Here is a 12,390-nt window from a genome sequence, read left to right as displayed (position 1 = left end):
AGTTTCGCATAAATACCTCAAAGACTGCTGCAGCATCGCGTCCTGCAGAAGGATAAGGCATGATCATCCTCCTAAGCCTGCGTCGCATGCCCCAGTCCCAAAATGGATACCAAACTTGTGCTGAGTCGTAACTTTGAAGCTCTTCTAGAACCTTCTTAACAGACATGTCTGTATCTTCCTTCATAAGAAGCACGCTCTTGTCGACTGCTCGAAAAGCCATGAAAGATCCAGGAGTTGCTTTGCCTTTTATGGTTACCATGTCACCTGGAGCGACACTGTTTCTATTGTTGGTGTCGATTGTCACAGAAACCTGAAGATGGAGATGGAAATGAAGACGAAGGTAAAAATGGAGATGGAGATGGAAAGAAAGAGAGACAGGTAGGAGAAGGGGAACTAACACAGGAGGAGGTCTATAGTGGAGATAAAGAAGGAAATAGAGACATCATCCACATGTATATGAAGATGACGATGGAAATGGAAATGGAGAGGCAGAGAAACAGGAATAGAGGGTGGAAGCAAAGAAGGAAGAGAGAGAAGTAGATAAAGATAAAGACAGAGAGAAAAATGATGGAGAGAAGGGGGTAGATGAGAAAGGGAAGAAAGCCTGATAAACATGAAGATAAGGACAAAATGGGAGTAGACGATAAGATAACACTGATAGCGCAGCGTCGGTAATTGTAATGTTGATGACACCAGTCAAGAGAGTGGCAAGAGTTTAATGGACCAAACACACCGCGATGTAAGCAAAAATACAGCAACAATCCCAACTACTTTCGACACTAAATTAAAAATTTCTCTAATATGAAAGCGAGCATTGTTGGTAGGATAAGGGGAACTAACACAGGAGGAGGTCTATAGTGGAGATAAAGAAGGAAAGAGACATCATCCACATGTATATGAAGATGACGATAGAAATGGAAAGGGAGAGGCAACACCGACAACAGTCCTTCTCAGGACTACACTCACCCGGACGATCAGACTACACCCTTCACTTGGTAATGGTAATGTTGATGACACCAGTAATTATGAATATCATTGATGAGCAGCACTGAGCTCTTTTGCAAGTTAACTGGAGCGGAGTCTGTCATTGACAGACATTTACCACCATCCCCCTCTCTGCCCTAGTCCACTTCCCACCATTACCATACCCATCCCCAGGAAAGGTAGACAAGATCTAGCATTCTATGTCCATTTTTCACTGCTTAGTAACTTGACTGAATCTCTTATAAAACAAGCAAAGCTAAAGAAGGTCCTCACATCATTTCGGAAAGGATCCTCTACTTCGATATTTAGACTGTCTACAACAATTTCCCCATTTTGTTTTATGCAGTACACTAACAGACGAGCACTAGGCGCCATTTCTGCTTGGGACTGGATGGTGAAGGTGGCTTTGGTGGAGCCAGGAGACACAATGTGAGAACCAGTTTTGACCCACATGCCACGTGACAAAACCTGTTCACAGCAAAAAAAAAAAAAAGGAAAACGAAATGACCACAATGGAAATGCAAAGGCTTGGGATCAAAAGCACCTTAAACAAATCGACACATGTGTTCTTAAAGCTTAAATCGCGTTGCTGTCACGATTACAAAGCCTATACAATTACAACAACTAACCAGAATAAAGACTAGCATAACAGAGAACCAATGGAAATCCAGACTAACAAGACACCTGCTTAAAACGCGGGAAAACGCGAGTTGCCAATTCGCGATTGGTTTTAGTTTTGCATCTGATTGGATCAGAGTGTGACGTGACTTCTTTTTAACCAATCACAAAGCAGAAGCAAAATCAAAGCAATCCCGGAACACTTTTGACACTCAATTCTTCAAAGTAATCATAATTATACAATTAGTCGAACAGACTACAATAACCCACCATCTTTGACACTCAGTCAAACCTTTCTCTCAAAATACATACAGCTCGATCAGTCTGACTTATAATCAAAGAAGATTGATAGTTAATTAACGTACCATATATCTCAACTCTGAGAGTTCAAAGGTAGCTTCCACAGCCAAAGCTATATCATTCCCTGCCTATAGACAACAATAAACAATCCAAAACAGCTCCAGGTAGAGTATTCCCATGCAGCATATTCAGTGCCTCACAAGGGTTTGAAGTTGACCAATACACTATTGCCTTAGTGGGGTCTAAAACATTATTAATTGACAGCTGCGGACTCCTGGTCTAAGTAAACGTAATCCCCTGGCAAGTATGCTAAGATACTTAACTCGCTCTGACGAAGGGCTAACGCTAGAAACTTCAGCTTTTTTATTCGTTACGGTGGCCAATTTACAATTTCAACTTAGTTGATAATTTTATAACCAATTATCTTGTTACCCCCACCGACGCAGCACCACAGTTTCTTTAGAAACTTTCAGCCTTTATTCGTGTAATCTACCGGTAGTCTTTTTACGTCCGTCAGTTGGTCAGTTAGCCAAACAGATAGGATGATCTGAGATATGCTGTTTTTCTCAAAACGATTAATTTACTGCTTTCTTTCCAGATTCTTTATGCATGCCCAACAATAGTGAATTGTTAACTAACAAGTTCTGCATTTCTCGCTTCGCGTAATAAAACTAAGTCTGTCATATTGAGACCATATATGTCAATGACTCAGTCAGTGAGCCAGTGAGCCTGTCATTCTCTTGGATAAACAACCAGTAAAGCTGTAATTGACACTATAGGTGCAAAATCAGGCAGAGATTTGATGAAAAATTGGTAGAACCTTTACTGAGGGTGTGCTTGTTGATAACTGTAGGAAAGATTTGCTTGGTGAGCTGGCCTCAGAAGCTGTCAAATATGCTCTTGTTCCTTTCAGACCTTCATAATATTCTGCCTGCAAATGGAAAAATTAACAAGTATACATAAATACCAGAGTTCAAAATTTTGAATTTACACCTGACCCACACCATAGGGTTTAAATGAAGACTTGTATCATAGTAGACATAAGGTTTAAAAATTGGGGAATATCACTTTGGGTATATCACTGGATATTCTTAGCCAGGCATAATTGGTAACATCGATGCACTTGGACCAATAGCATGTGAGCTATTTGACGAATTAAGAGCTATTTTATCAAGTAAAGGAAGATATTCTCCAGCTACCTTACCATATTTTCCAGCCACTACATTTCTCGATGAAAATCCTCTTGTAACATACCTTTAAATCTAAGTGATTTGCGGAGGAAGGAACATCCTTTGTGATGATGAAGCTTCCATCACTTGAATGTGGCAAAAATTCTTCAGTCCCATTGTCACTCCATTTATACTTTGTTGTTAACTTGATCTTCCCCTGGATTTCTTGCAGTTTAGTTGGACTGAGCGGCTCGTTGTTTGGTTGTACAGCAGTAACCTAAACACAATATACAGGGAAATGTAGTCAGTATGTTGATACCAAAATTAATGGAAGCTTACCCCGCTGGCAGGTTTCATTCTTAGCAATTCAGCACAGGCATGGGAAAATATGAGGCCTCAAGCAATGTGAGCTGGTGAGAAGATTGCACCCAAGGGGACTCGTATGGTTAATTAAGTGCCATTCTACCCAATAAACCTTACTCCAATTTGTCTCAAATCTTCCCATGGGGAAAGAGAAATGTACATCCTGAAGCCCTTATATAATGAGAGATTGCTGGCAGGCTAATGGAAACTGCTGTGGAGCCTGTTATTTGGTCTGCACTAAATTCTCGCTCAAGGAAAGGCAAGCATCTCTCCCATCCAGACTGCTATACCTACTAGCTGATGCATGGATGTCTGTTCATGATATTACACCAACATTTTCCAGCAATTTACATTTTGATTTGCCCTAGTAATCTTCAGGGGAAAAGTAGAGCTTTTTGATACTGAACTTCATGGTATTAAAAAAAAAAAAAAGAAAAGAAAAGAAGCGAAAAGAAGCAAAGATATGAGGGAGGAAAAAGTCAAACAAACATGGAATGATAAACAAATGAACAATACCAAATCAAAAACACCCTCACAAATAATCAAGTAATTAAAAAAAAAAGTCATCCAATAGACAATTAAACATGAAATAGAGAGGCAACGTGGAGGAGGGATTTCCTACACATTTCACGCACATCAAAATGTAGAAATAATACAATGAAAAATTGTATAAACCAACTAAAAAGTTCAAGTACCTTAATTATCACATTAATAAAAAACAGCTACAGTTCACAGGCTTTTAATTTGTATTTTCACTGGTCATGAAAATTGAAAACATTTAATCCTGAACCTGAATCATTTAATCATTTAATCCTAAAACCATTGAATCCTGAATCATGCAATAACACCCCCCCCCCCACCCCTGCCCCTCATGGAAGCTTTTCATCAAAAATACAACAAGATAATTTGATTTGATCCAGGAAAAATAAATTTTAGCCATTCAATTACCATAGCCTTGTAAGGTAGTCCTGGTTTAAAGGTCTTTGGATTGAATTTAGCCCATTGCAACTTCACATCTATCTCATGAAAAGAAATGCTTCCTTGACCGGCAGCTTGCTTCCCAGTGAGATCCTCATAAAATGTTGCATTAACTTCCATTCTGTAACCATAGCGAAAGAGGTAACTCCCATCCATGTGATCACCAAAACTGTTCTTGAATAACTGAAGAACATCCTTCACTCTGAATGAAAATTTGCCATAGCCATCAACAACCTGGAACACACACAGTCAGTTAGTTTTTATAGACATACAATGCAATTCAAAGCAATTTGCACAATACTTCCTGGTACATACAAAAATGTCTTTTGCGTATGAGGACTTCTTTGAGTGCCAGCCATAGGTGTTGAAATACAACTGAATATTTGCCCGTCCTCTGGCACCCTTTCCATAGGTGTACCTTAAGAAAAGGACAAAAAAAACTTTCAAGGAAATATTGTCATTCAATTAATTTACTGAATCCCATGGAAAAGTGTTCTTGAAGTGTGTATTAGCCTTTTCATTTGTAATAGCAGTTTTCCTGACTATTCAACGCACATTTTTTAATACTTAAGCCCTAAAAATTTGATGTTAATTTGAGCAGCATCCTCTAGTCCACATTTTTCTTGCTTTTAAATACCATTCTGCATCAGGATGATAATGGGAAATTACTTCCTGCATGGGCACTCTATTGAGTTGGGCTGGGGCCAATGCAAAAGAAATATGCCAAGTGATTGTGATATACATACAGGGAGGGAGGGGAGGGGGGGACATCCTGGAGCTTGGAGATGTATGCAGCACCCAGCTATGTACATGTACATATACTTAGAGAAAGGTGCCAATTTAAAGCTGGAATATACTTATATATCCCTTAAAAACTTCTATTCCAGGGGCTTGAAAATTACTGACTGTTTTGAAGGAAATTCTAGAGGAGTGGGTCATATACAAAACCTAATTAACATAGAGAACTCACTTGACATCAACTGAACCATGGATATATTTGTCTTTCTCGAGGGCATAATCTGGAAGGTTCACCTTTACCTCAAATTTGGGTAGCACTAAACAAAGGAAAAATATGCAATTAGTTTCAATTGTTACCATTTTTCCAGTCCTGGATCTGCTGTTTATTTTTTTGTAATTTAATCACAAACTAAACCTCCTTTGTGAGAACTACAGACAATCTACCATATAAATTCATCTTGACTTAGTTCAATTTGCCATAAATTAAACAATAATTACTCAAACAAGATTAAGATTCACCAATTGTACATTTGACCGAAAAAAAAAAAAAAAATCCATGAAGAATGGATTTACATTTTAGAGAATCAATGTATTTGTGACGATTTTATGGGAAGAACATGCACAAACCATATGGCTTCACTTCTATAACTTGTTCTGCTTTCTGATCCTAATAAGAAAAAAAAAAAAAAGAATATTTCAGATTTACAGGTGAAATATTTTTTTTGTTACAATGAAGCTACTGGTACTAGAAAATATTACACCAGTTACTCCCTAACATACCTCACTTCATAACTACTCAATAGACATAATAATTTCATCTCTTTCTGATTTAATGATTTAATAAAGGGCTGTAGTTTGGTTTTTGACTGGGAGATCAATCAGTGCAAGAGAGATAGAAGGTGCTATTTTTTTCAGTTCTGCTCTACAAAGCAAAATCACTACATCATTAATAATTCCTTATCAATATTTGAATGGGGTAACAGATTAGAAGTATGCACTTTTTAAACACTCCCAGGTTTAGTCAAGCATACTCAAGGAACAACTAAAATTAATTCATTTTGTTCAATTTGTTTGTATCTGATACCTTAGCAGCTAAGACAGAGATTTTCCAATTTCCCTCCACTGGCTGGGTGGAAAGGAGAAATTCTTTCTTGACGACACCTGCAAATTGTAAAACAAATATCACATATCATACCACTATCTATTTTTCGTAGCATTTATAGTAAATGTTTTTATCTTTAATGAGTTACACCTAATTAGCAATCAGTATATTTAAAAAAATAACTACAGTAATGTTGTAAAAAATTCTCACTGTTTAATGCTGAAAACTAATAAAGGGCAACAAAATTTCCAAAACAAAAACAAAAAAACCATCACACCTGACTGGCTGTTCACATTCACCCAATGAGCCATCTTATTTCCATTGGGATCCTGTAATTAAAGAGAGGAATTTCAAAATAAAACTGAGTTAAAACTTTATAAATTACCTTAATTTAATACGGTAGAAAACAATAAATATATATAAATACTGATTTCGATCTTTAACCATGCATACATGCACATGCCTTTGGATGTATAGTTAATTTTTTTCATTCTACAGGTGAAAAAAAAAACAAACAAACAAACAAACAAGTTGTCATTCAAATGACTCACCAATATGTCCACAGTCAGCTGTTAAGAAAATAATTGTAGAAAAGAAACAAAATTCCAGTCAATTTGAATTCAAGAGACACTTTCAACTTAAAATTTGTGGTTTATAATAATTATGTCAAAACGATTTTTAAGCTATTTGTGTTAAAGTTTATTGTATTTTCCTTGGTTTTAGATAAATTAACATAATTTTTTTAATCAATGAATTGAAATGTAATACAACCGCATCAGTTCAACCAATTTTTAATAAAGGTGTTAGTTCACTTATGGGAGAAAATAATCATTATACATCTGTAAGTTCATAGTACTCACATTGCCAGTATACAGTTTTAAATCTGAATGCACTCCAAAGATTCTCATGAGAACTGAAGTTGAAAAATTGTGATAAAAAATGATAACTTCAATCATCTCCAGCAGCTACATAATTTTAATTAGTTTCTATCTAGATGTACCTGTATCCTGTTCCTTGAAATAGTCTCATTTATGATTTAATGAACATCAGGTTAACCATATACACCTCCCCCAATTTTTTTCAATAGTTAACTCATCGGAGATCTATAATGATTTAACTTTAAAAGCCTTACAACCCCAGTTATAATGCAATAAATATCACTCTTTCATTCTCAGAAACAATTCATACCCCCACTTGTTCCTAAGGCAATATATATTAAAACAAATTGCCGAAATAATAAATGATAGGAGCTAATACATGTTATTACACTCCTGTCTGAAGGCTATCAGAATTTAGAAGGCACTAATCAGGGAGCTTATTACAGAATTAACCATACAAGAAGACATGCCCCTGACTGAACCAAATATCTATTAGATCTGGGAGAAAATCAATGAGGTATACATGTATAATAAGCTAACTTAAAGGTACCTTTCTGTCCTGGTTTGTACACAGCTTTGTCAGTCTGAATATAAATGCTAAAACCCTTTTCCACAAAGCGAACATATTTTGTTTTAGAGAACTTGGCACCACCTGTCCCATTCACTGACAAATCATACGTAACAGTTGTCAATGCAACACCATGGGGAACCTGAAGGATAGAAATTTTACATAATACACATCTTTGTTTCTATGGTATAAAAATACTTTTAGCAGAAACTTGTTAAGAACTGAAATTCATACTTGGGTGAATCTTTAATTGATAACTTAGATACTTGCAAAACAAAATAGATAGAAAAAAAATATATAAGAGCAATCAGCATGCATGAGTACCTGTAATGTGATTTCCTTGCTGGGTCCTGCAAATGCCAAAGAAAGGTTTAGGAAAAAAAATTTTCATTTCAACATTAGGAATAAAGAGAGATACACATAATTTATACCGAACTGACCTTTGGTAAATGTGTCACTGTTGCCTGCAATCAAAGTTTTTTTGTTGGAGTCCAAAATACCACATGTTATGTTCACAGGGTCAGTTATAGTATCATTCACCCAGACTCTGAGTTTAAATGGTTGCCCTGGTCTGAAGACACTTGGTGCAGTGATGAAGTAGCTACTGAAAAATACAAATGTATAAGGTAACTTAAGCAGCATTGCAGATTTTGATTACCTTAGGCTAATCCAATGCTATAAATAGCACTAATATTGTTGCATACATGAACATGGCACTTAACACATCTTTAATCTTTGCTTCTACCCGTGATCAATGTATTGTCGCACATTTTGGCCTCATAAAAGTTTCAGGCTCACCTGCCAGCCAACTTATCAATAATTCTGTTGATTTCATGTTTTAATACATTGTAGTACACAAAGGTGGGTTATGAATTTTTTTGTATGCAATCCCTGACAAAATTGCAGTGTATATAAGGTGTTAATAATAATGCATCTTGTTGGACTTGACTCTGCATGGATAAATATTTGCAGGTTTAGGCCAGAATCAAAGCAAGGCCACCACCTCCTGGTTGGTTCAACTGTTGAGCAGAAGGTCGAGGGTTCGAGCCCTGGCCAGACCAGCACTCAAGGTATTTAAACAACTGAGGAGAATGTGCTACCTTTCTATAATATCAAGAAATAGATAGATATTCTAGTCTTCTCGGATAAGGACGAATAAACCATTGGTCCCATCTCCTGCATCTATTAATTAGTTAACTTGGATAGGCAGGGGATGTTGAAGAACCCATTCATGAGATTACTGTGATATGATCTGGTCTGTTTACTGGAAATTGGGGGCATCTGTTAGATTTGCCATTACTCACTATAAACTGCTACAAGCAGTCTGGTAAAGTCCCCTGTAACATGCTATATGCATTTAAGAGTCTCTCCCAATACACTTGGGATATATATATATATATTTAACAATTATTCCACAAGCATGCGTTGGATATGAGATGATAGATAGCCAACGAGGCGTGTAGCGCCGAGTTGGCTATAATCATCTCACATCCAACAAGCGCGAGTGGAATAATTGTTTTATTAAAAAAAACGCCCCCAAGATATTAGACAAATCTTCTCGACTTTATTTTGTAAGAAGAAACCGGATGTTACAATGTACAGATATTAGATTATGGTATATTGGCTCATATACCATAATGGCTAAGCCAATAAAAAGTCTTGAATTGCATTATCCAATGATCCAGATTTTAATAAATATATATATAATGATGTTATTTAGAAATTGACCATCAGCTAAAATGTGCTCAATGGGTTTGCCAGTGTTGAATAGATATGTAGACTTGAATTAGGTCAAAACCATTTATTTGTTACTCTGAGTTTCGTGCCTATTACAAGACAATCATCAGGCTACTGCCAAAAAGAAAGAATACATGGTGCATTATATAGTGATTTTGAAAAACTGTTGTAATTCACAATTGGCTGAGGTGTATAGCAACGGTAAAACAATGTACAGTAAACTGCTAAAAATAAATCTGATAGGCTTAAATTGTTTCAAAGAAAGCTAATCACAACGGTTAAACAACATATAGTAAACTGCTGAAAATGAACTGCTAAAAATAAATTTCAGAAGCTTAAACAATCACGCTATTTGAAAGGAATCTCTTTGCATGTCTGCAACTCGATATAAGTTTATTTCTGTTGTTCTGCATCGCCATTTTCGGTCTACAAATTATATAGTATTTCTCCCACAGACTAGCATGTTCAACAGTGGCCTTATATATATTAAATATATAAGATGGTGCAATGCATTGCTCTCATTGGTTGGTGGGTGTGTTTAGGTGAGAGTAATGAAACACAGTTGTGATGTCACGCTTCTTTATTTTGCCTTATTTTGAGAGATATTTTATAAAAAACAATAGAGGACTTCTTTAAGCTGGCCTGGCGTGCGTCTTGGATTTGCATAACTTTCTCGAATACCCTCAAACCTCAAGTGTTCAGATGAAGCTATATATGGGCACGGAAAAAGTCCTCTATTACTTAAATATTGGCAAAGTTCTCTCTTTCCTTGTATTGGATTGGTAGCAAGCATGATAGTGGCATTCACACGACAAAGGACAATATGAATTATAGCGGAAGTTCTAATAAAGAATTTTCTCGTGGAAATCATATTACAAACGGGCTAAAGATAGCCAAGAGGATACTGAAAGTTACCGTTGGTTTGACAAACGACCTTCCTGAAACATTCTTAAAATAGACTTCACTGTTAGAGAATGTGAAAAGTAAACATGTTTTTCTATAAAAAAAAAAAAAAGAAAGAGTTGTTAGACTTAAGGCTATTGTTCGAGAATCAATATTTCTCAGCTTACAGAACATAGCGCTAAATAAGCAAATTTTTTCTTGATAAATTACAATTTGATTTACATATATACATCGATCAGCTCACACAACTTATTCAAGCTGTGGTCGGAATTGAATAAGCCAGTATTTCTTAATCAGGCGTTACTCTCTCTTTTAAAACTGTAATCTTACTTGCTCGCCTCCACTGATGCAGCAAACAGAACACTGCAAAGAAGGAAAACAAACAACATGGCCTCTGTGAGGAGTCCTCTAATGCTCCCAGCTGAATTTGTCTCTGCGATGAGAAATCAAAACAAAAGATTTTTTAATTGAAAAATGCCATTTATCTGGAATGGTTTATTGATATCACCACAGAATGATCGACTTTACTTGGATTTTATGGACTGGTTGACTGAAAAGCAAGGCAAAGTACTTTTTACAAAGGATTATAGTTACGCGAAGGTAACTGTTGCACGCTCCGGTGTGCTCGGAGGACTCGTTCGACTTAAAGTTCACTTGATCATTCACTTGAACATGACCAACGTCTAGGGTAATTTAACTCTTTCTCACCAATCTAGCGGAAACGTAACGACCAAAACGCTATGCAGATGGCACGGAACAACCGGAAACTAGCTAGCCCAACAATCTCACCAGCAATAGGAGAGAAAACGCGTAACTTGAACAAAGCTGCAGCATTCGAAATTTATGCAAATCACGGCAGGTTATGACGTCATTGCGATTTTTGTCACTCAGGTAAGGGAGATACCCTTTCAGAGTGGACTGCGACGTAGCTTCTCTCAAGTATAAGAGATTGATCCTTCTTTTTAAATTCCTTCTTCCCCAAGTTCACGAGTGTTTCCATTCAGTTACATGCATCGTAAATTTTACTTAGAAATGATAGAAACTCAAATGAAGACATATACGTAGGAACGCTTAGAATGAAAGGTACAGAAAAAAAAAAAAAGAAAAAAAGCCTTGAAATTAGAATGTTGTGTATTGCCTTTTTTTAGGAATTTGCAACCAAAGCAGTTTCACTTGATAAAACGTCAAACCGGATGCCAGGTAAGCTCATTTTTGGAAGCTTTGGAGATCAACAGAAAGTTCGCATTGTTTTAAATACCTGAAGCGCGATTATGGAGTGAAATTGGGCATTCATAATTAGGATTTGGAAAAGAATGGTTCGTTAAACCTCATTCAGAGTATCGGGTCAAAATTTTGCTCCTTTAATTCGTCCTTCCTGAGGTCTTCCTGGGTCAGTCACGTCTGAAACTCTATCTCATCAGGCATGTTTTTAAAAGCGGCAACGCCGATTTTTTTCATGAAATCCCTCGGTCAAGTCTAACATGCCAGACGAGATCACAAGGAAGAGATCAATAGTTTGAAAGCGCCTGTTAAAAAGAATGACCCCGGATAACCATGACTTATTTAATAATACCCATTTTCCCGTCCATAATTTTTTCTTTCTTGTATGGGTTTTGCATTCTCTTATTAATCAATCGAATTCGTCTGAGTTTAATTTCAAACTTCATTCGAAATAATTTGTTTTGCTTTGAAGCACAGACCAGCCCGTAGGTTTTGCCGGCTACATGCAAGCTATTAGTACAAAATACAAAATTACAGGCAAAACATATTACTTTAAAACTCAACTTTCTTCTCTATAAATCACAGACGAAGGGCGCAAATGGGGCTAAGCCTAAATAACGAAAACCGAGCGGTCATATGGTTTAGCTGCACTACTTTGAAGTTATCTCACATCGAGTGGGCCTTTCCCGATTGCGCTCGTAAAATCCTAAAAAGTGATGGCAAAAATGGCTAAAAAGTGCTCAAAAAGCGCTCAAAATCTCAAAATAGCGCTCAAAAGTGCTAAAAGTTGTGAACAGTTACCTCTAAGCTTTTCGTAAATATGTCAATTTT

The 12,390-nt window shown here is 36.6% G+C and overlaps 1 protein-coding gene across 5 annotated transcripts in view; it reads right to left on the bottom strand.

Annotated features, from left to right (window-relative positions):
* LOC111322204 (CD109 antigen) overlaps positions 1-12,390 on the bottom strand; it is a 32,263-nt gene that overhangs the window by 16,929 nt on the left and 2,944 nt on the right. Inside the window, exons 1-18 of one of the 5 annotated variants that reach the window (XM_088754513.1) lie at positions 12,361-12,379; positions 10,669-10,771; positions 8,139-8,302; positions 8,023-8,048; positions 7,681-7,840; positions 7,113-7,165; positions 6,804-6,821; positions 6,530-6,581; positions 6,235-6,311; positions 5,778-5,817; positions 5,383-5,467; positions 4,728-4,830; positions 4,383-4,646; positions 3,157-3,348; positions 2,723-2,833; positions 1,968-2,030; positions 1,258-1,452; positions 17-310 (exon numbers count right to left, since the gene is read on the bottom strand). In XM_088754513.1, the coding sequence (XP_088610639.1) occupies positions 17-310; positions 1,258-1,452; positions 1,968-2,030; positions 2,723-2,833; positions 3,157-3,348; positions 4,383-4,646; positions 4,728-4,830; positions 5,383-5,467; positions 5,778-5,817; positions 6,235-6,311; positions 6,530-6,581; positions 6,804-6,821; positions 7,113-7,165; positions 7,681-7,840; positions 8,023-8,048; positions 8,139-8,302; positions 10,669-10,727 (1,956 nt within the window). In that variant the 5' untranslated portion in view covers positions 10,728-10,771; positions 12,361-12,379. Of the gene's footprint in view, positions 1-16; positions 311-1,257; positions 1,453-1,967; positions 2,031-2,722; positions 2,834-3,156; positions 3,349-4,382; positions 4,647-4,727; positions 4,831-5,382; positions 5,468-5,777; positions 5,818-6,234; positions 6,312-6,529; positions 6,582-6,803; positions 6,822-7,112; positions 7,166-7,680; positions 7,841-8,022; positions 8,049-8,138; positions 8,303-10,668; positions 10,772-10,866; positions 10,991-11,046; positions 11,202-12,360; positions 12,380-12,390 lie in introns of those variants that run through there. The other 4 variants (XM_022925270.2, XM_088754514.1, XM_022925271.2 and 1 more) reach the window with 4 other exon arrangements.

The sequence above is a fragment of the Stylophora pistillata genome, chromosome 3, assembly GCF_964205215.1.
Source record: "Stylophora pistillata chromosome 3, jaStyPist1.2, whole genome shotgun sequence".
Classification (NCBI taxonomy): Eukaryota; Metazoa; Cnidaria; class Anthozoa; order Scleractinia; family Pocilloporidae; genus Stylophora; species Stylophora pistillata.
Note: the sequence above shows the minus strand (reverse complement) of the source record. Positions and strands in the feature narration are given on the sequence as shown.